Source organism: Macrotis lagotis, chromosome 6 (assembly GCF_037893015.1).
Source record: "Macrotis lagotis isolate mMagLag1 chromosome 6, bilby.v1.9.chrom.fasta, whole genome shotgun sequence".
NCBI lineage: Eukaryota > Metazoa > Chordata > Mammalia > Peramelemorphia > Peramelidae > Macrotis > Macrotis lagotis.
Window position 1 is genome coordinate 19,692,697 of NC_133663.1, and position 20,188 is coordinate 19,712,884.

Sequence of the window (20,188 nt, forward strand, 5' to 3'; positions counted from 1 at the left end):
TATCATCATAGCTATTATCTATCTGTCTTTGACTTCTATTCTAAGTCACCACATTTATCATCCATCTACTTAATTGCATATTTGATTGTTTATTTATGGTTCTCCTCTATGTCCAAGGAAAAAACTTGGAAATACATGAAGGGAAGAAATGGCAGCTACTACCTAGATCTTCTAAAGAAGATGACAACTTTTACCAAAATGTGAAATTCCAGATGAACATCAATGGCAGTTTTAGAACAGAAGTCACCCATTGAGGTGGGAAGTGTAATGACAACCCTGGAGTAGGTCATTCCCAGGGGATTACTTTGGGGACCACTTTCCCACCATGACTTATATTATAGCCCTGTTTCTCTGGTCCGTTGAACTCTTCTCCATATATAGCATGGCATCTCTAGCTTTGTGTCTTTGCAGACATGGACCTCCATGTCCCCTCTGCCTCTCAGAGACCCTAGCTTCTCTTTTATCAATCAGTCCATCAATAAGCATCCATTAAGCACCAACTGTATGCTTGGCCATTCAAAGGTAGTCCCATAGGGCAAAGAAGTAGAGCCCATGTACCATTTCTTCCCTCAGTCCTTTCTTGAATCCTTCTGGGTTAATGAGCTCTCTCTCTCTCTCTCTCTCTCTCTCTCTCTCTCTCTCTCTCTCTGTCTCTGTCTCTGTCTCTCTCTCTGTCTCTGTCTCTGTCTCTCTCTCAATGTCTTCACATTATTTTGTTTATTTGTTCTTGTTGATTTATCTGTGAGTGTATAGGGCTCTCCCATTAGAGTGCAAACTCCTTGAGGGCAGGTACTATTTCCTTTTTCTCTTCTTTTGGGGGGAGATTCTAGTGTAGAGAATTAATAAGTGAGTGGAATGAGAGCAAGCTGCATGCGCTGAGGCTCAGCAGGCTTAACAGAAGTGTTTGTGGTGTTGGCTTTCAGGGCCCTACAGCTGGTGTTTCTCCATACCAGAGCCATCCCTCAAGATTAAGGTCTTCCATATTTTTACTTAAGTGAAACTTTGCAGTAGAAGAGGAAGTTTCCAATTCATATTGACCTCTATGTCGATGATACGTGCTGTTTTAACTATTTAACGTGGCATCTGTTTTTCAATGGCAGGACCAAAATGAATATTTTTAAAATGTGGTTTGCTGAAAAATAAATCTGATGTCAGTTTGTACAACATATAAATTGGGGTATTAGCAGTGGAGGAAGAAGGTGGTGTCAACAGAATGGGAAGGCAGAGATATTTGGGATCATAGCATTACAGTTGTAAGGGATCTTAGAGATCATCCATTCCAATGTTCTCAATTTAAAATGGGGAAAATGAGATATAGAGCTATAAAGTGACTTGCTTGAGGGAATTGCACACAGGGAAATAGGTGGCAGAGCATTCTCTTTTTACTACATTACAGTCTCCCCCCACTATCCATGCTTTTTTAAAGTTTTTTTTAAATTTTATTTATTTAAGGCAATGGACTTAAGTGACTTGCCCAAGGTCACACAGCTAGGTAATTGTTAAGTGTCTGAGGCTGGATTTGAACTCATGACCTCCTGACTCCACTGTACCACCTAACTGCCCCCCCACTGTCCATACTTAATAAAAATCTTTTGTGGATATATAAATGAATTAAATGATATAATCAGGTTCTTCATTCCTAATTCTAAATGGTATTTATGATAGTTCAAGTTTTCTGTGTGTGTGTGTGTGTGTGTGTGTGTATTGTTTGTGTAAACACATATAAGCATATCATTAAGGTTTTCAATATATATTTGTGCATGTGTGTACAAAAATAATGCATACATATGGCTAGATGGATGGATAGGTTCATAAGTAGAGAGAAAACCAGTCATTTCTGCATTTAAACTTTCTCTCTCCATAGAACTGAACCCCCAGAATCTCCCTAGAAGTGACCATATCACTTTAGCAAAGCAAAACTGCTAATGGCTATACAAGCATAGACTACTTTCTGTCAGGGGGATGGAGGAGGGAGAAAAATGCACAATTCAAAACCTGGGGGAGAAAAAGATTGTTGATAGCTATCATTACATGGAGTTGGAAAAATAAATAAATTATTAAAAATGAAAAATAAAAACTGCTAAGCAAAAACAATCAATACAGTATTGTTTCTTACAAAGTATGTAGCATTCTGCCCCCCTAGTTCCCCACTAAGAAAAAGAAAGGGTATTCCTTCATTGTTCTCCATAGCTTTGTAATTTTGCTCATGAAAACTAGAAGGTTCCCTAAAATGCCTGTACACAGAGAATAATCATTCATTTGGAAATGAATGCTGAGTTCATGAGTGAGTGTGTGCTTTGTGAAAAGAGATCCCCCCAAATCTAGACAAGTAAGCATTTTAGGGTGCCCCCACATTAAGAAAGTAAATTTTAGGGGCTCTGGGGATAATCATTTGTCAGCAACTTTGAAAGGAACCAAAGAAGAATGAAACATAGTGTGTCACTATCTGTTAAAGGTGTACTTTTTAAAAATTATCTTTGCAGTATATTTTTCTTTTGTATCTAAAGTTCACTTAGTGACCTGGAAATTTTCCTCAGTTTTATTTTGGGGGAGACTACAAGCTTGGTATGAGTCAATAGTTTGACCAATAAATGATTGTGAACTCCATCTATAGAAGCAATGTCCAGATCAAGGGAGGGGACAATTCTCCAGAACAATGCCCAGAGTTAAATTGTGCAGGAAAGTTGGGTTGGATTCCAAACATCACCTATGAATTGGCCCATGTTCAAAGGAATGTGCCTGGGGGTGAGATGGTTGACAAAGCATCCAATATGAGTGTAAGCATCTTTGAAGAAAATGAAGGAGTTTTTGTGTATGGGTTTGTTTTTTTTTAAGTGCAGAAAAGATAGATGAGGTGAAAGCAATAATCAGGAAAACTTCTTAGTGAAAGGCAAGTTCCTTGAGAGAAGAGAAGCTTTGGTGTTTGTTAAGTCCACAGCCCTACTCACGGGTAATGGGAAAAGCATAGGCGGAGTTGGTAATAATTTATGTTATGTTGTTGTTCAGTCATGTTCAACTCTCTGTGACCTTACTTGGGCTTTCTTGGCAGAAATGCCATTTCCTCTCCAGCTCATTTCTTAGAAAAAGAAACTGAGGCAAACAGGGTGAAGTGATTTGCCCAAGGTCACACATTAGAAATATCTGAGGCAGCTAGGCACAGTGGATAGAGCACTGACCCTGGAGTCAGGAGGATCTGAGTTCAAATCCAACCTCAGATACTTAATAATAACCTAGCTATGTGGCCTTGGGCAAGTCACTTAACCCCATTGCTTTGCAAAAAAACAAACAAACCAAAAAATATTTGAGACTGAATTTGAATTCAGGCCCTCCTGATTGCTCCATGGAGCTGGTCATCTAGCAAAGGCTTGATACCTTGGGAAATTATGAATTTCTAACTCTAGAAGTCTTCCGAGGGAGGCCAGATGGTGGCGTAGGGAAAAATCTTCGTGACTTCAAACCCAGCACTATATGCTGCACTACATGGCAGCTCCAGTGTTTATTATAGCCACCATTTATACAGCACTTTAAAATTTATAAAGTGATTTACATGTCCACTCATCTGATCCCTGCAGCAACCCTGTTGAGATAGATGCTATTATCCCTCTTTCCACATCAGGAAATTGAGGCAGATAGAGTCACATAGCTAGTAACTGAAGCAGGTTTCAAAATTAGGACTTCCTAACGGGAAGTCCCACAGCCTATCCATTGGTTCATCCAGCTGCCTATGATAATGATTACCATTTATTTATTTTTCTCTTTAAGGTTCGCAATGGGTTTTACAAATACCTTATTTGATCTTTACAAGCTTCCCTGTGAGATAGATGTTAGTAATATCCCCATTTTATGTGCATACCCTTTGCTCCAGCAATACCACTACTGGGTGTATACCCTGAAGGGATGATGAAAAAGGGTAAAAACATCACTTGTACAAAAATATTCATAGCAGCCCTGTTTGTGGTGGCAAAGAATTGGAAATTAAGTGAATGTCCTTCAACTGGGGAATGGCTTAGCAAACTGTGGTCTGTGTATGTCATGGAACACTATGGTTCTATTAGAAACCAGAAGGGACAGGAATTCAGGGAAGCCTGGAGGGATTTGCATGAACTGATGCCGGGTGAGATGAGCAGAACCAGAAAAACACTGTACACCCTAACAGCAATGTGGGGGTGATGATCAGCCTTGATGGACTTGCTCATCCCTTCAGTGCAACAATCAGGGACAATTTTGGACTATCTGCAATGGAGAATGCCATCTGTATCAAGAGAAAGAATCGTGGAGTTTGAGAAAAGACCAAGGACTATTACCTTTAATTTAGAGGGGGGAATTACTATCTTACTATGTAATTCTGCCATCTCTTAGACTTTATTTTTCTTCCTTAAGGACATGATTTCTCTCTCATTACATTCAACTTAGATCAATGTAGACCACAGAAACATTGTGAAGACTAACAGACTGCCTTCTTGTGGAGAGGGGGAGAGAAGGAAGATTAGGGGAAAAATTGTAAAACTCAAAAAATAAAATAGAAAAAATTTAAATAAAAAAAGAAATCTCACACATACACACACAAAGAAATCAGTTAGTAAACACCAGCCCTGGAGTCAGGAAGACCTGAATTCAAATCCAGCCTCAGACATTTAAAAATTAACTACCTGTGTGACCTTGGGCAAGGTACTTAACCCCATTGACTTAAATAAATAAACTTTTTTACAAAACCAAAAACAGTCCTGTTTTATAAATGAGAAAACTGAGGCAAACAAAGATAAAGTGACCTGCCCTGGGTAACATAGCTAATTTATATTTCAGACTGGCTTTGAACTCAGGTCTTCCTGACTCCCAGCTCTCTATCCTCTGTACCACCTAGTTCTGATTAGGGCCTGCAAGTTTAAGAACTGCCAAGGCTATTTGACTCTTCTGAAGTTTAAACACATTTGAGAACCATTCATTCAAGAATGCATGATGTTTTAGGGCTTAATTCTAATTGAATTTAAGAAAAACTGCCTCCTATCCTTTACTCAAACCAAGACAGGATGTCCTCCTCTTTTAGCCCTTTCACATTGAGGTAAGAAGAAGGATGCCACCTTTTATCATCAAATATGATCTTATTCTTTGCATTGTTTGGGCATGCTCAGAACAACTCCACTTCCCATAGCTGCAGGTCACAAAGAGAGCATCGTGCTTCTCCACTTGATGCTACTCTCTCTACAAAAATAGAATTCCTCATTTAAAAAACCCAACAACAATACATCCTGAGGATAAGCACTAGTACCTGGACTAGATAAATAGAAAGAAAATCTAATTCAAGCAAGTTAGATTTCCTACTTAGGATCAACTCTTGGAAAAGAATCATTAGCTAAAGAAACTATGTGTTTGAAAACACCATTAATATTCACTTAAGGTTTGCAGTGGGTTTTACAAATATTATCACATTTGATATTCACAGCTGCTCTGTGAGATAGCTGTTATAAATATCCCCATTTTATCAATGAGGAAAATAGAAAGATGAAAAATAAAGGAGCACCTGACCTCAAGGAACTTACTTTCTTTGGGGAAAATAGTAAGGATATAGAATAGATACAGTCCCAAAGAGAAGGAGAGAAGAGAGGAGAGGAGAAAAGAGGAGAGGAGGGGAGGGTGTGGGAGGGAAGGTGAAGGGAAAAGGAGCAAAGAGGGAAGAGTTTTGTCTTTGTCATATTGGTACAGAAGACACCAAGACGCCAAATACATTGACTTAGAATGGACTAAGCTGGGGGTGGGGGTAGGGAGGTAACCTAGGTGACCCACTATCTTTGTGTCTCTTCACCTTGGGGGCCTTATTTCCCTCAGCTATACAAAGGGGCAGGGAAGCTGACCAATGTATGTCCTCTGAGGACATTGTCCCTTCTCACTACTAGCCAACATTGGTGACCCATCTCTGCTCCCTCTTCCCCTGGAGTTTGACTGAGGCTCCCCTTGGGACAAGCTTTCAACTGGTTTGGACTCAGAGTGAGTTTTCCTCCATGGTGAACTGAGATCTCTGATCAAGTAAAATAATTTAAGCAAAGTACATTACAAATCTTTAAAATCCTACAGATGTCCCCTGGCTTTATCCTTTGAGATGCTTAGAACTGTTGTTTTCTTAATATTTGGGGAGGTGAAGAAAGGGGAGTCAGAATGGAGCAGTATGGTTTTTTTCCCAGTTTTTATTCTTTGTTGATTGGAACATAGAGTGGCCAGGGTGAAGAATTTGAACACAGATGTCTCTATTAACTTTCTTTTTTGTTGAGGGATCTCTGTTTTAGGTTTAATGCTCAGTTACCCAAATCAAAAAGAAAAAGTCCTAACAAGATACAGTAATAAAATTTCACCGCCTTCCTCCGGGCCTAGGTCAATGGTCCGCCATCTTTTTAAGCTTCCTTAATGTTAGTGCTTTCCCTCTACTGACTATTGATCGACTTATTCTTTAAATATCTTGTTGGAGCACAGACATTTGCAGATCGGCTCCCCTCTCAGAAGGTAAGCTCCTTAAGCAGATGCACAGAGATTTTGCTTTTCTTTGTATCCTCCTCCCCACACCCCCAGCACTTAGCCCAGTGCCTAGCAAGCGGAAAGAGCTTATTAATGCTAATTGACAAAGAAGGATGGAAAGGCTAAAAAGACCACCATGGCCACCATGCCCTCTCCAGCTCCAAGACTGTACCTTCACCAATTCCCATCCAGGTCACCTCTGGTTTAACTCAAGCAATAAACATTTATTAAGCACCCACACTTTGCTAGGCAGTAAACCATCCCTGGTCTCCAAAGAGTTGACATTTTTTCATGGAGGAAAAATGGACTCTTAAAAGTATATTAATCATTTAATCAATCAAAAAAGTTTATTATCTATATGCAAAGAAAATATATGCTATATGAAAAGTAAATGCAAGGTAATTTGGATGACATAAATCCCTACAGGCAGCTGGTATTTGTGACAGGCCAAGCCAGTGAAATCAGATCAGAGATCAGAGCTGGCAGAGACCTCAGAGGCCAGCCCAGTCAGCCCTCCCCTCTCCTCCCTCCCAGTATTATCCAGTCTGGCAAGCCTAAAACACAAGAAAGAATTCTTCAAGAATGTTAGTAGCTATTTGGGGTGTGTGTGTATGTGTGTGTGTGCATGTGCATGCATGTATGTGTATGTATGTGTGTGTGTGTTTGCTTCTTACACCAAAACATCCTCCAGCTGTGGATTCTTCCCTCTGGATCTAGTCAGTAAACAGAGGAGGAAGCCATGGGAAAAGGTTCAAGGGAGCACTGGCAGGATGAGACCTCTATTGTGAACAGGCCAGGCTGGCCTGAATGGGAAAGAGAAGCTGACAGCCCTTCTCCCTCTCCTCTCCAAGCTCCTGCCCTCCTGCCCCGGCCCCCGCCTGGAGGACTGAAGCAAGGCTCTCCCTGGTAGCAGAGAAGGACTTCTCGATAGAAATCAGTGATTCAGTGTTCTGGCTGCCAAAGGGAGAGGGGATGTTGACATCTGTCTGATTGGGAAAGGTGATGCTCAGTGTAGAAAAAGTGGTGGCCCCCTTCTCAGGGCCTCGCAGACCTTGGCCATGCCGGCTGGTTTTGTCCTAAGATACCCGGCCGGCTCGCCCCACAAGTTGCTAGCTATTTTTATCCTGTTCTACCATCAGTTCAGAGCCCGGCTGCTCCAACCCACAGTTAGTGTGGAACTCAGGAGTTGAGTCAGCTGGCCCCAGCCTGGAAGCTCTCATTTCCTCTATCGGGGGCAAGGAAGGTGCTTCGGAGAGGCTGGCTTCTTCAGTGGGAGGTGAGAGCCGATGGTAGCAGGAGTGGCCATTCACCAGGCCCAGGTGTCAGGAAGGAGGCGGCTTGGAAGTGTGTCGGGTGACCGACAGCTGTCCCCCTGCCAGCATGAGGGACACAGGCGGGGGAGTCAGTGTGGGGTGGCGTCCCTGGTAGACCCAACCCCAAGGACACCGGCCACCACTCAGCCTTCCCCTGCTTCTTCATGTTTAAAGGATGAAAAGTCGTAAGGATGCTTGGACTTTGGGCTCAACAATAAGCCTCTTGGGATACTGGGAATCTTCTCTCTCCTGGGAGGTTCTTAAGAGTTAAAGAATGAATTTGGACAGTGATGGAATGACTGACATCATTGGCAAAGTGTCCACAATGGACATAGAGGGGAATTATAAAAAGGTAAGAGACAGAAAAGGAGTTTTTTGAACTCTTTGCTGTGGCACATTTTTTTTTTTCCTAGCTGAGAGAGAGAGCTAAAATTTAAAGTGACCCAAGGACTCGTTTGGTAAATAGCTTGACCTGTGACTTCCAGAAAGGTTAAATGAAGTGCCTGGATCTCAGGTGGGTCTGGGAGTAGGAGGACAAACCTTACTTTTTGTCTCTGGATGCTAAACTTTTTTCATATTTTATAGAGGAAAAAAAAAGTAGACATCTCCATATTACCTGAGCACTTATCAGCAACGTTTTCTCATAAGATTTTAAGACAAATTTCACCTGCTGTGAATTCATTCTGTAAAGTTTAATTTCCTTTTCTGTATTTGAGATACATGATAGTTATTGTGAAGAATGACAGTCACTATTGTAGAAAACTGGTTGCTGGTGGGGGGGTTGGGGAAGGGGGAGCATAAATGATAAGCTAAGTCTTCCTAATGTTAGCTAGTATATTTTGGGAACTTTAAATATGGTAATTGTCGGGTAATAACAGGCCCAAGTAAAAATAGCTTTAGTTATATGGCTGAGGTCATGACATTCAACTGCTTGTATAGGCTTGTCTGTCCGCAGACACTCGCCACGTCCTTTTCCCCCCCTTCTAATTTTTCAGAAGTCAAGTATAGTTCACTGGGTGGGGTGAGTGATATGGTTGGTTTGGAGTCCTGCCCCAGTAGGTCTAGAAATGGTTTTTTCATGAAATAAATTCCCCATTTGATTTTATAGGAATTCCCTTCACAAATGCTGATAAAATGCTAAACTGTTACCTAAAATCTTAGAGATTTGCCTTTACCACTGAAAGATTAAGTGATTTAACTATGGTCACATGTTTTATACATGTCAGAAAAAGGGCTTGAGTCTGTCTGAATCTATTCACTCCCCCAGTGTCAATTTAACACATTGCAAAGATTGATAATGAGACCAAAAGTTCTTATTTTATGAGTTGAGCTCCTTTTGAAGGTTGGAGTACTGAAAGGTGCAAAGAGTTTGTCTTCTGTTTTTTTATCGGTCTGCACTTCATGGTCCTTTAATCTGAGTTTGTAGAATGTGATTTTTTTAATAGGATGCAAATCTAATTGTTAGTGAGTGGCATTTTTTAGGTCTATTTTGTGTATTTTAAGTAACCTTTATTTTAAAATATAAAAAAAATGTTTGGGACAGAATAAGGTCCAACAAGAAAACATTGCAGTCTTCATTGTTACTTCTTTCCTGGAGTCCAAGTAGGGAATGAGTGTCATAGAAACATGGATTGTAAAATCAGAAAGAAGCCTTCAAGAATCATGCATCACATAAATTACATCGAAAAGTGAGGGCAAGAAAGGGTAGCAAGTTCTCAAGTCACAAAACCTGAACCCCACTTGGTTGCTGCCTTCCTACGTGGAAGAAGTCTGGGAGAGTAGACAGTTAGTAGAATCTGTATCCTGTGTACCCCTCAAAAAAAAACTCCTGGGATTAATTTCCTTGATCCTTACAATGCTGACAGGTGATATTTTTGTTCTTGAACTTCATTCCTCAGTTGACTCCGTACACAGAAAGTAGACATCGAGATGGGCTTGGGAAAATGTAAGACCTTCTTATCAATGCTGAGGAGATCAAGTATTGATTTGTGTTGACTTTCTGGGCCATAGAAAAGTCAGCCCCAAGTCTCTGGAACAAGTGAACAGTATGCCAGTAATCTGAAACATCACAAAGAAAAGCAGGAAACCCAGTCTGAAATAGCCTTAACAAAAAACAAACAAAACAGAGTTGCATTGTTGAACCATTATCTCATTCTAACTAAGGAATGTTAAGGCTGATTTCAAAGGAAATGGAGACTGATGGTTTAGTACAAAGGACTGGTAGACTAGGCTCTCAGGATATGTCTGTGGCCAGAGATTTCTAGAATACGTTTGTATGACTTGCTCTGTTACTGACAATGAAAAATATCCTTTGTGGTATCCCTTCACTATGAGTGTGTGCCCACCTTTTCGAGGGAAGGCAGTTCAGATTCATGGGTGGGACTTTTATCCTGATAACACCCTGCCCACTGGTTCCATTCTTCTCAAAGTTAGGGGTCCCTAAAGAGTTGACAGGGAAATAGACATAAAAAAAAACCAGCAAGAATTTATAAAATGAGAAAGAGAATCTCACAACATACAAAGATTTACCATCACCAGGACATTCCTGATCTTCTGACAGTTTCTCCTCTGTCATCCTGCTATCTTATTGCCTACAGCAAAAGGGGGGTGCTCCTCAGATGTGTGAATGAGCACATCTGTTGGGCGTACAGACCAGTTGCATTGATGGATGTCTTTAGTTGATTTTACCAAGAGCATTTGGAAAGCAAACAAAACAGTCCTCTATTCAAGGTCACTTTCCTGTAATTAAAATTATATTCTCTGGTGGCAGAGGAAGGAAAAGGTGATGTAATTGCTCCCTTTCCTGAAGAAAGGTCCTAATGACCAACAAGATGGTGCAGCTCTGTTGGCCGGCAATAATGGGGATATCGTAATAAAAAAAATGTAGCCTCTCAAAACTCATTTCCAGCCAGATGGGATGGAAGGAGACAGCTGGCTTTCCAGAATCCTCCATCTACAATATCCAGGCCATCCTTCTCCTTTCTTTACTGCTTAACATCTCTTAATTTGTTTTCAGCAACTCCCCAAGAAATAGATGGGTTTCAGGCCATAGCCAGCAGATAGTAGAAAACCAATCTCACAGGCTCATCAAATCAAATATCACTGTACATACCCAATAGATTTGCAAAATAGGGTGAATGTGCAGCCATTGCTGGCAGTAAATCAAATTATACTGATTGAGGAAGAGGGAAGAGAATGATGGAAATTATACATAATGCATCCTCTAATTTTTCTCAGTAGAGAAAATAGGTATAAGTTAGAAAACTGAAGCAAAAAAGGTCATTCTGTGTAACATTAAGTGGATATTGTGGAGCTTTATTGACCAGACAAAAAGATTTAGTCACACTGTTTTAAAAACATGCATTGAGGGTACAAAAAAAAATATATATATATATATATATTATATAAATAACAGTTGGTCTGGATACTTCTATCTGGGTCCCATTATGTTAAAAGATTAGGGGAATCCATATGAAAAATTAAAAAAACTGGAAAGGACAATATTTAAAATATACTCACAGCTGTGCTTGTCTTTTTGAAGATGAATAGAAATGAGTGTTTGTTAGAAGCCATAATAAATTGCAGTCAAACTACCTAAGGATTTGTGTAATGAAAAGGGAGAAGTAAAATCTGTCCTCCCTTAGCCCTCCCAGGTTCAGATCTCTTAAGTGCCAAAGGGACTTTGAATTATTTGAAATATTACAGAGTTAAACAATGATTAAATAGTGCAATGACCATGCCCCTTTATATAGTGTTTCACAAAACACTATATAATTATTGAATTATGGAACTTGATTTGGTGGGCTGTGTAAGTCTGATTCAGAACTACAAAGACCTTTTCCCTTTGCCCTTTGTTTTGCACATGAGCACTTGAAAAATTGAAGTGATTTGCTTAACAAGAAGTTAAGGAACAGAATCAGGAGTTGAACTCAGGTCTTTAGACCCTAAATCTGGAATGCTTTCCATTGTACTCTCCCAGGAGTATTCCAGATAATCAAGATTTCTAGTTACATATTTCAGCAATTTAGCCTGTCTAATGTTGGTTGGTTTCACTTCATTTTTTTTTCATTTAAAGGGAATGGGGGTTGCTGGTTAATTTTGTCATTCCCTTCTAGCTACCATTCTATACTTTTCCAGGGACTATCTCTTTTTAGGTCTGACTTCCAGCAATAATAATAAACATTTAAGAATTGCCTGCAGAATTGAATTTCTCCTTTTATGGCCAAATTCATAAAAAGGATTGTCCTTGCTTCTATTTGCTCCCCTTCTCATCACTTCTCCTGGTCCTTGAGATCTGCAGAAACTGTACCCTCCAAGATTATCATCATCTCAAAATTGCTCAAACTAATGGGCTCTTCCCAGTCCTTAGGATGCTTAAGCTCTTAGCAACTCTTTCCTCTGCCAATTTTCTAAATGGGCTCCTCTCTGACTGAGCCTTCTCAGACTCCTTGGAGGATCATTGGATCCTTCCTGCCCCCTAAGTGTGGGCATCTTTCCCCAGGCTCTGTCTCAGCCCCTCTTCTTTCTCCCCATAGTCTCTCCCTTGGTGACTTCATCATCTCCCAGGAGTTCAGTTATCATTCCTATGAAGATAAATCCCCACTCTGTTCTGTATCCAACTTCATTCTTTCTCCTTCCCTCCATTCATACATTGCCAACTGTCTGTGGAATCAGAGGGTCTGTGTTCACCCCTAGTCCTGCCACTGGGCTACTTCAGGAAAGTCCATTAACATCTCTGTTCCCTTTCCTCATCTATAAAATAAGGAGAAAAGGAGGAAGGGGAGGGGGGAGATTAAACTGCATGACCTGTAAGGTCAGATTTATGCTCCTCTGATCTCAAACTGATCATTTCTAAATCAGAACTTTCATGTCCCCCCAAACCCACCTGTCCTCCAAAGTTGTGAATTTCTTTTGATAGCAAACACTGTCCTTCCAATCAACTGGGTTTGCAACCTTGGAGTCATTGCTGACTTGTCTCCACCATACAAAAACCCCTGTACCCAGAGAGTTGCCAAGTTATATCAGTCTCGCCTCCACAATGTCTCTTATGCCTGCCTCCTTCCATTCACTTACAAAGCTTCTATTCTAGTCCAAGCTCTCACTGGCACCTGGGTGCAGCCAGTGATTGTTTAGGAGTCAGAAAGACTGGCGTTCAAATCCTGCCTCAAAGACTTACTGTGGGACTATGGGTGGATCACTTCATTACTCTCTACCTCAATTTTCTTATCTGTACAATGGAGATAATAACACCTACCTCATAGGATTATTGAAACTCACCTTGCAAACTTTATAGGTTATAGAAGTGAGAGCTATCCTCATCATCATAATCATGATCTCCATCACAATCATCTTTCATGTAGACTTGGATATTATTTCTGAACTTGTCTCCTTGATTTTAGGCTCTCCCCACTCCCTCTATTTTCATCACCACTTCGTTTGCTAAAGGGAGTGGTTCTTTTACATTACAAACATTTATAGATTATTCCTACTTTATGAGAGGTCTCTTGTAACAAAGAAAGTTCAAAAAATTAATACCATGATGACTTCATCTGAAAGTGCATACATTTCACCCCACCATGCATACACATCACCTCTTTAAAAAAATAACATGTATCTGTCTTCTCTTTCCCCACATTCTACCCACTGGAGAAAAAAAAGCAAATATGTATCATCAAATAAAACAAATTATCTCAATGGCTGTATGCATAAATATGTTTGTGTTTGTATTTCTGAGTGTGTGTATAGATGTGTGTGTGTGTGTGTGTGTGTGATCCATCTTCTATGTCTCATGCTGTACCCTAAATCCATCCATCACTTCTCTGAGTGGTGTTTCATCATCAGTCCTCTGGAGACATGGATGGTCATTTCAGAGTTGTCTGTTTATACAGTATTGTTGTCATTTGTATACATTGTTGTCCTGGTTCTACTCATTTCACTCTTCATCAGCTTATAAAAGTCCACATGTTCATTTTTGTAATATTGATGCCATTCTTTATCTGCCACCTGGGTATCTAATGGATATTCCTACAGCACAGACTTAATCTGGCCACTTGCCTACTCAAAAATCTTCAAGGACTCCTTCCTTACTCTAGGATAAAATGTGAAATTCTGAAGTCCTTAAAAGTGAACCTTCTGGGGCGGCTAGGTAGTGCAGTGGACAGAGCACTGGCCCTGGAGTCAGGAGGACCTGAGTTCAAATCCGACCTCAGACACTTAATAATTACCTAACTGTGTGGCCTTGGGCAAGCCACTTAACTCCACTGCCTAAAAAAAAAAAAAGTGACCCTTCCACCTGCTTTTCTAACTGGATTTGCCGTCCAAACTTCCACCCCCCACTTCCCCTTCTTGAAATGCCCTTGCATATTCTTTGTTGCTGTTAACATGCAACTTTTGATGATCATCATTGATCATCAGACTGCTCAGTTAGAAGGACAATCTCTTATTGTCTTTTTAAGGTACATTTTAGGTAATTATTACATTTTAAGTGACTTATCTAGTTTTTTTTAATACTGTGCCTCTCTTTCTTTTGCCCCATCTTTCCATTTTACATTTCTCCCCCATTTGCCTCCCTCTCCCTTTTCATGATTTCCTCAATCCTTCTGACAGCATACACTCAAAAGCAGGAGGATGTGAGTTCCAATGCTGCCTCAGACGAGACTCGGATAACACAAATGTGTGATTCTGGACCAATTAGGTTCGGTTTCATCTAAAATGGGAGTAATAGCTGCAGCTTGTTGTGGATAACATGAAAAACTCTTTGGGAACCTTATTATGCCATATAAATGCTAGTTATTATGATTATAGTTGTTATCGTGATCATCATTATGCTATAATCACTAATTATGTCTTCCCAGAGCCTTGCAGGCTATTTGCAGTCCTGCTATTTTTAATATCACATCTCCCACTATTGGCATTGACTTTGGTGTCAGATTCACCTGGGTGCTGAGCAGCTAAAACCTTAATGAACCGTCAGGACATGTTTTGTCTCAGTGCTGGCTGTGGTGGAGATGATGGGATGGTGGTGGAGATGGAGATGGGAAGATTTTTCTTTGTGCTTCAAAGACATCCCAGTGGATAAGATAGAAGTGTCCTCCTTAGCGGGGACAGTCTGGGAACATGAAATTATGCATTAGGGTTGGGAGGATAGGATGAATTAGAAAGTTGAGACTGCCTTTGAAGAGTTGTTTATGCAGGAAGTCATAGAAGTAAACAAGATGATCTCAGAGGTTCCTAGCACCCAGTCCAACATTTGATATTTGACTTGCTTTACAGGAAGAAAACTTAGCATCTCTTGGCTTTTTCTAGTCCATTTTAGGATCTGATACTGAACCTTGTGATCTCTTGCCTTCCTGGTTCACTCACTGAACCCAAGTTCCTATTGGCAAAAACTATGTACATCTAAGGGGGTTGACTCTCCTTTGCAAACAGTCAGAGCTCCTCGAAGATGGACCAGACTACTGTGCCCAGACCCCATGAATACCAATGACCAGGGACAACTTCAGGGATTTGGCCACCATTTGGTTCCAGTCTTAACAACCATCTTTTCTATTATTCCCTTTCTTGCATCCTATGCACCAGTCAAACTGGCAACCAAGAATGAATGACTATTTATTAAGCACTTATTTTGTGCTCTGAACAGGTCCTGAGCATAAAAACATAAAAGTGAGTTGGTCCTTGCCCTCAGGAGCCTACACTCTAATAGAGGATGCCAACACCTAGAGCCGAGTCGTGTTCAGCAAAAGGGGAAGTCTCAGGAATGGTAATGGAGCAGAGCAAGAGGAAAAAGGCAAGGGAGGAATGGAAGAGGTGGCAAGTTTCCCAGGCTACATAGGCTCCACTTTGCCAGTAGATGGCCAATTGGATGGGAAGCATGGTCTGGACCCAATTCTCCATGGTGGGTTGGGGACATTTTCAACAGCCACCAATCAGAATGACTCAGCACCAGGGCAGAGTTCCAAAGCTGAATAAATTCAGTTTCCCAGGTGAGGTGGGAAGACATGGTCCCTGGACATCCTAGGGACATTCAGATTATTAGTTATTTCTTGTCCTTGGCATAAATTCATGCAAGCTGCTCTCTACCCCAACTGAAAGGCATTTTCTCCTCCACAATCCTTCTCTTCTTTCAAAGTCCAGATAAGCGGTATCTCTGAAAATGATGTTCTAATGCTCCTTGAATTCATAAAGAAGACTTTGGTTCCATCTCCCCTTTGCAATCCTTTTCACACACCTTTTTTTTTTTCATTTTCATACAGGTCGTATACTATTTCATAGATCACTAGTGTTTCAATATTAGGAATGGCACCATTTTTTAACTTTGTATTCCCATTGCCTATCACAGTGCCTTGGAGAGTGGGTCCTTACCAAATGGCTTTGTTATATGTGGTTGAAAGAAAATAATTTATTTAAATGAGCCCATAAATAGTCATCATAAAATAGTGTCATAGCTGGCCCCATTTGGTCTACCCCATGCAAAGATTTTATATTTAAGGATGCATTGTGAAAAACAATTCTCACCCTTATGCTTATTAAAAATCAGTTGGGTTGTATCCAAAGGACCCCATTCCTCTACTGGGCCTGGTAACATGCCAGCACTCTGGAACACTCTCCAAACTAAAAAAAGAACAGGGCGCCACAGGGCCCTTGAATCCCCTCTCATGAGCTCTTCAGGTTTTCTAACTCTTGGTCTCATCCCTCCTGTGACAACAGGTCTTCTGTGGACTGACCCAGGGGACTCCTGGCTCCCTAGCCATCATGAGGCCCATTGGTAGTTTGGAAAATTGCTGAACTGGGTGCTGGGGGAATTGAATTCCACTCCTGGCTATGACACTAACTAGCTAAGGGACCTTGTTCAAGGGAAAAATGAGCTTCTCTGGACCCCAGTTTCCTCACCTGTAAAATAAGAAAGTCAGACTAAGTGAGTCCAACAAAGGATATTTGTACATCTTGGACCAAGGAAGCCCAACAATGAATCCTTCAGGGAGTCTGTTCTCATAGGCCAGGTGCCTGTGTTAGACACCTTATTCTCCCTTCATATCCCTTGAGATTCAAGTACAAACACACTCCATCTCCTCACCTTTGGCCTGCCTGTCCCTGATGCCGGGAATGCCCTCCCTCTGGACCTCTGCCTCCGGTTTCCCCTGTTTCAAGACACAATTCAGCCCCGACTCTTAACAAGACATCTTTGCCAGTTCACAAGTGTTTAGTATGGGGGCTTGTAAATTAAAGATCAGGAAGAACCATAAATAATAGATATTGGACATATGTCTAATCAATGACAGAAAAGAAAAAGAAGAAACCCCCTAGTTTGGTAGGACCTCCCCCCAGCCTAGCCCCAATCTTACAGATGGAACTACCCAAGGCAGAGTCAGGATTCAGGCCTGTTCTTCATTTCTTATGGCCCAACCATGCCCCATTATATTAGTCATATAACATCTTTTATCCAACCATTCTCTAGATGACAGGTACCTACTTTGTTTCCAAAGTTGTGCTACCACAAGTTAGAGCTCGCTAGAGGGCCTTCCATTCTGTCATTGCCTAGTGCTATCAGCCTGTGGTCGCTTAGTCTAAGGCAATAAACAGTTGGGTGACATTTTCCCCATGATTCCAAATGGTTTTTCAGATGAGTAGCCTGTGACTTAACTACCCTGCTGTACTCCCACATAGCTTCTTATGCATGACTAGGGAAGGGAGCAAACGAAACCTTTTATTAAAGAGACTAGCATTGTGCATCAGGGGCTCCAGATTCACAGCCTTGTTCCCTGAAGCTCCTGCTAAGGGTGAGGATGCCAGAAATCACGAGGCTAGAGAGCCCAGGGAGGCCAGGGGCTCATGCTAATTGCTTCAAAACAGACCATATGGCCAAACCTGGGAAGAACACAAACAACTTACAAACTAAATTAGCTTCGTTCTGGGGCCTATTGGGAATGTGCCACATGAAGCCAATTCTTAGTCAGTTCAAACAGAAGGGGGGGGATGTGTGCATGTGTAAATGTGTAAATCCATGTATATGTGTATAGCATATTAGTCTACATACAGTTAATTTAATCCTTACATTTCTATCAAGAAATCCGTATGTCTGGGTATAGCATATTAATTCACATATATCTATTTAATTCTTTCATTTCTATCAGGAAATGTATTTTAAAAATGTTTATGTTTGTCCTTCATTTCTGAAGATCATAACATCAGGGAGGTGATGCCATGACAAGCATGTGACTTGGATTTCAGTGTGTTTAAAAAAGGCCAGTATCAAGCCTCTAAACAGCAATTCGGAGGCTAGGCCGAAACAGCCATGGAAGATGCTCTCAAAACCACTTTGTAAGATGAATTGTGGTGGGGGGAGAAGAAACTTTGGACCATAGAATCACATAACTGGAGGGATTCTGGGGGATGAGCGGGGTAGGACCATGTAGAGATGGGAGAGTTCACCTGCGCTGCATTAGTCACTGGGGGAAAGAAGGGCACCATCTGGTAGCTTCCTAATTTAACTCATTATTTTTGTTAACTAATGCTAGGTTTTTCTACCTGCTGAAGACTATACCACCCTCTGAGTTTTGATGCCCTGAGTCAAAAACCCAGTTGACCCACCTTAACTATGTCTCTAGTCGTCAGTTATTCTTACTTACGTCACTGTTCTAGGATGTTCTAGGACAAGTTTACTTGGCTCTACAATGAGAGGTTGGATTCTATAAAGTCACCCACCCCCCAGTTCCTTACAAGGGTTACAGAACACGAGGCAAGGTCAGGGAGATCATGTTGGACTTAATGATGGGAGGAAACATTGACTTAAAGTAGGACCAGTATGAATTTGATGGACATCTTTACCCTAGCTAATATAGTGCTTTATGGTAGGGCTGTAGGAACCCTACCATTTGAGGAGGAACTCTATCCTGACTTTGCCCAAATGCTGATTTCCACCCCCCTCCAAAAGTATGATCCAGTAGTTAAATTAATTTTGTTTATTCCTATTGGTTTTTTATTTTCAAAATATATTTCAAATATTTTCAATATATTTCAGTATTTTCAATCCTTATATTTGTCCTTCCAAAGCTCATAACACATAGTAGGTGCTCTTTAATACCCTTTCTTTTTCTCTCCCATTCAAATATAAGTTTCTTGCTTCTTATTATTCTATTTTTTGGGTGTGTATCCCTAGCTTCTCCCCTTGCCACTGGCAGATAGTGGGTGCTTAATCAGTTCTTGCTGACGAATTGCATTGCTATGGGAGGAACAACGGAGGACCTTATGCCAGTGAAAAACAGATTATTGTCAAATTAAGAGTAATAGGAAGAAAAGAAAAATGTTTGGCCGGTTATCTCAATGAAGACCTGAAAGTTCAAAAACACTATTACCATTGACTTCTCTGGGCCTCAGTTAACTTATCTATAAAATCAGAAATTGGATTAGCTTGTGTCTGAAACCCCTTCTAGCCCCGGTTCCATATTAAGTTTGTGTAGTGACCAGGTAGGAGACAGACAGGTGCACAACCTCCCCCTGCAATGGTCAGAGAGCTCGAGTTGGGAAGGGCCAAGTACTAGATATCTCTCCTGCCCTTTATAAACAAGTGCACTCCGAGGTCACTCTAGACTTGCTAGAATTATCTGCCAAGGACTGGGATGCTGTTGTCTCCAGATTTTCCCTATGAAAGAGGACTCTGAGACTAAGAGAAAGTAGATCTGAAGTTGGAAGGAGCTTTGGAAGTCTTCTGGTCCAGTCCCTCCCCCCATCTGACAGGTGAGAAAACTGAGGCTCAGAGGGATTAAGTGACCTTGCTTAAGTCGTGGGCAGTGTTCTGGCTCCAGGGCTAGTGTTCGTCCTGCCTAAAATACTTAGCAGTTATGTAAGCCTGAGCTCTAGTACCTTCTGGACCTTCTTTAGAGCCAGGAACCTTCAGACTCTGAGATCCTCAGGCTACATCTAGAAGTATAAAGGTATGAGAGGGAGCATCATGTATAAGAAACTACTAAGAGGTCAGATGTGAGGGACATGAGGGAGTCAGCCAAGATGGACTGCAGCCAAATCTGGAAAATGGAGAGTTGTGGTGAGGAAAAGTGTTTTGTAAGTCTTCAGTGGGGGTGGCAATTAGGTGGGGTAGTAGATAGGCAAGTCATTTAACCCCATTGCCTTAAATAAATAAAAAAAGAAAAGAAAGTCTTCAATGCCTTTGAAATGTGATTGTGGGCAGTTCACTCCCAGCCCTGAGAGCTCCATTAAACTCCATGGGCCTCAGTTTCCTTATCTGCCTTACTTATCTTCTAGGGTAGCTATGAGGGTAAGAGGAGCATAGGTGTAAAGCTAGAAGGAACCTTAGAGTTCCTTTACTCCCACCACCTCTTTTTACAGTTGAAGAAACTGAGGTTCAAATCGTTGGG

The 20,188-nt window shown here is 41.1% G+C and overlaps 1 protein-coding gene across 5 annotated transcripts in view; it reads left to right on the forward strand.

Annotated features, from left to right (window-relative positions):
- Window positions 1–20,188, forward strand: part of SCHIP1 (schwannomin interacting protein 1) — a 220,975-nt gene that overhangs the window by 155,535 nt on the left and 45,252 nt on the right. The window contains exon 1 of one of the 5 annotated variants that reach the window (XM_074190832.1): window positions 7,151–8,169. The exons of 3 other annotated variants lie outside the window; for them this stretch is intronic. In XM_074190832.1, the coding sequence (XP_074046933.1) occupies window positions 8,092–8,169 (78 nt within the window). In that variant the 5' untranslated portion in view covers window positions 7,151–8,091. Of the gene's footprint in view, window positions 1–7,150; window positions 8,170–20,188 lie in introns of those variants that run through there. One more of the 5 variants, XM_074190834.1, reaches the window with a different exon arrangement.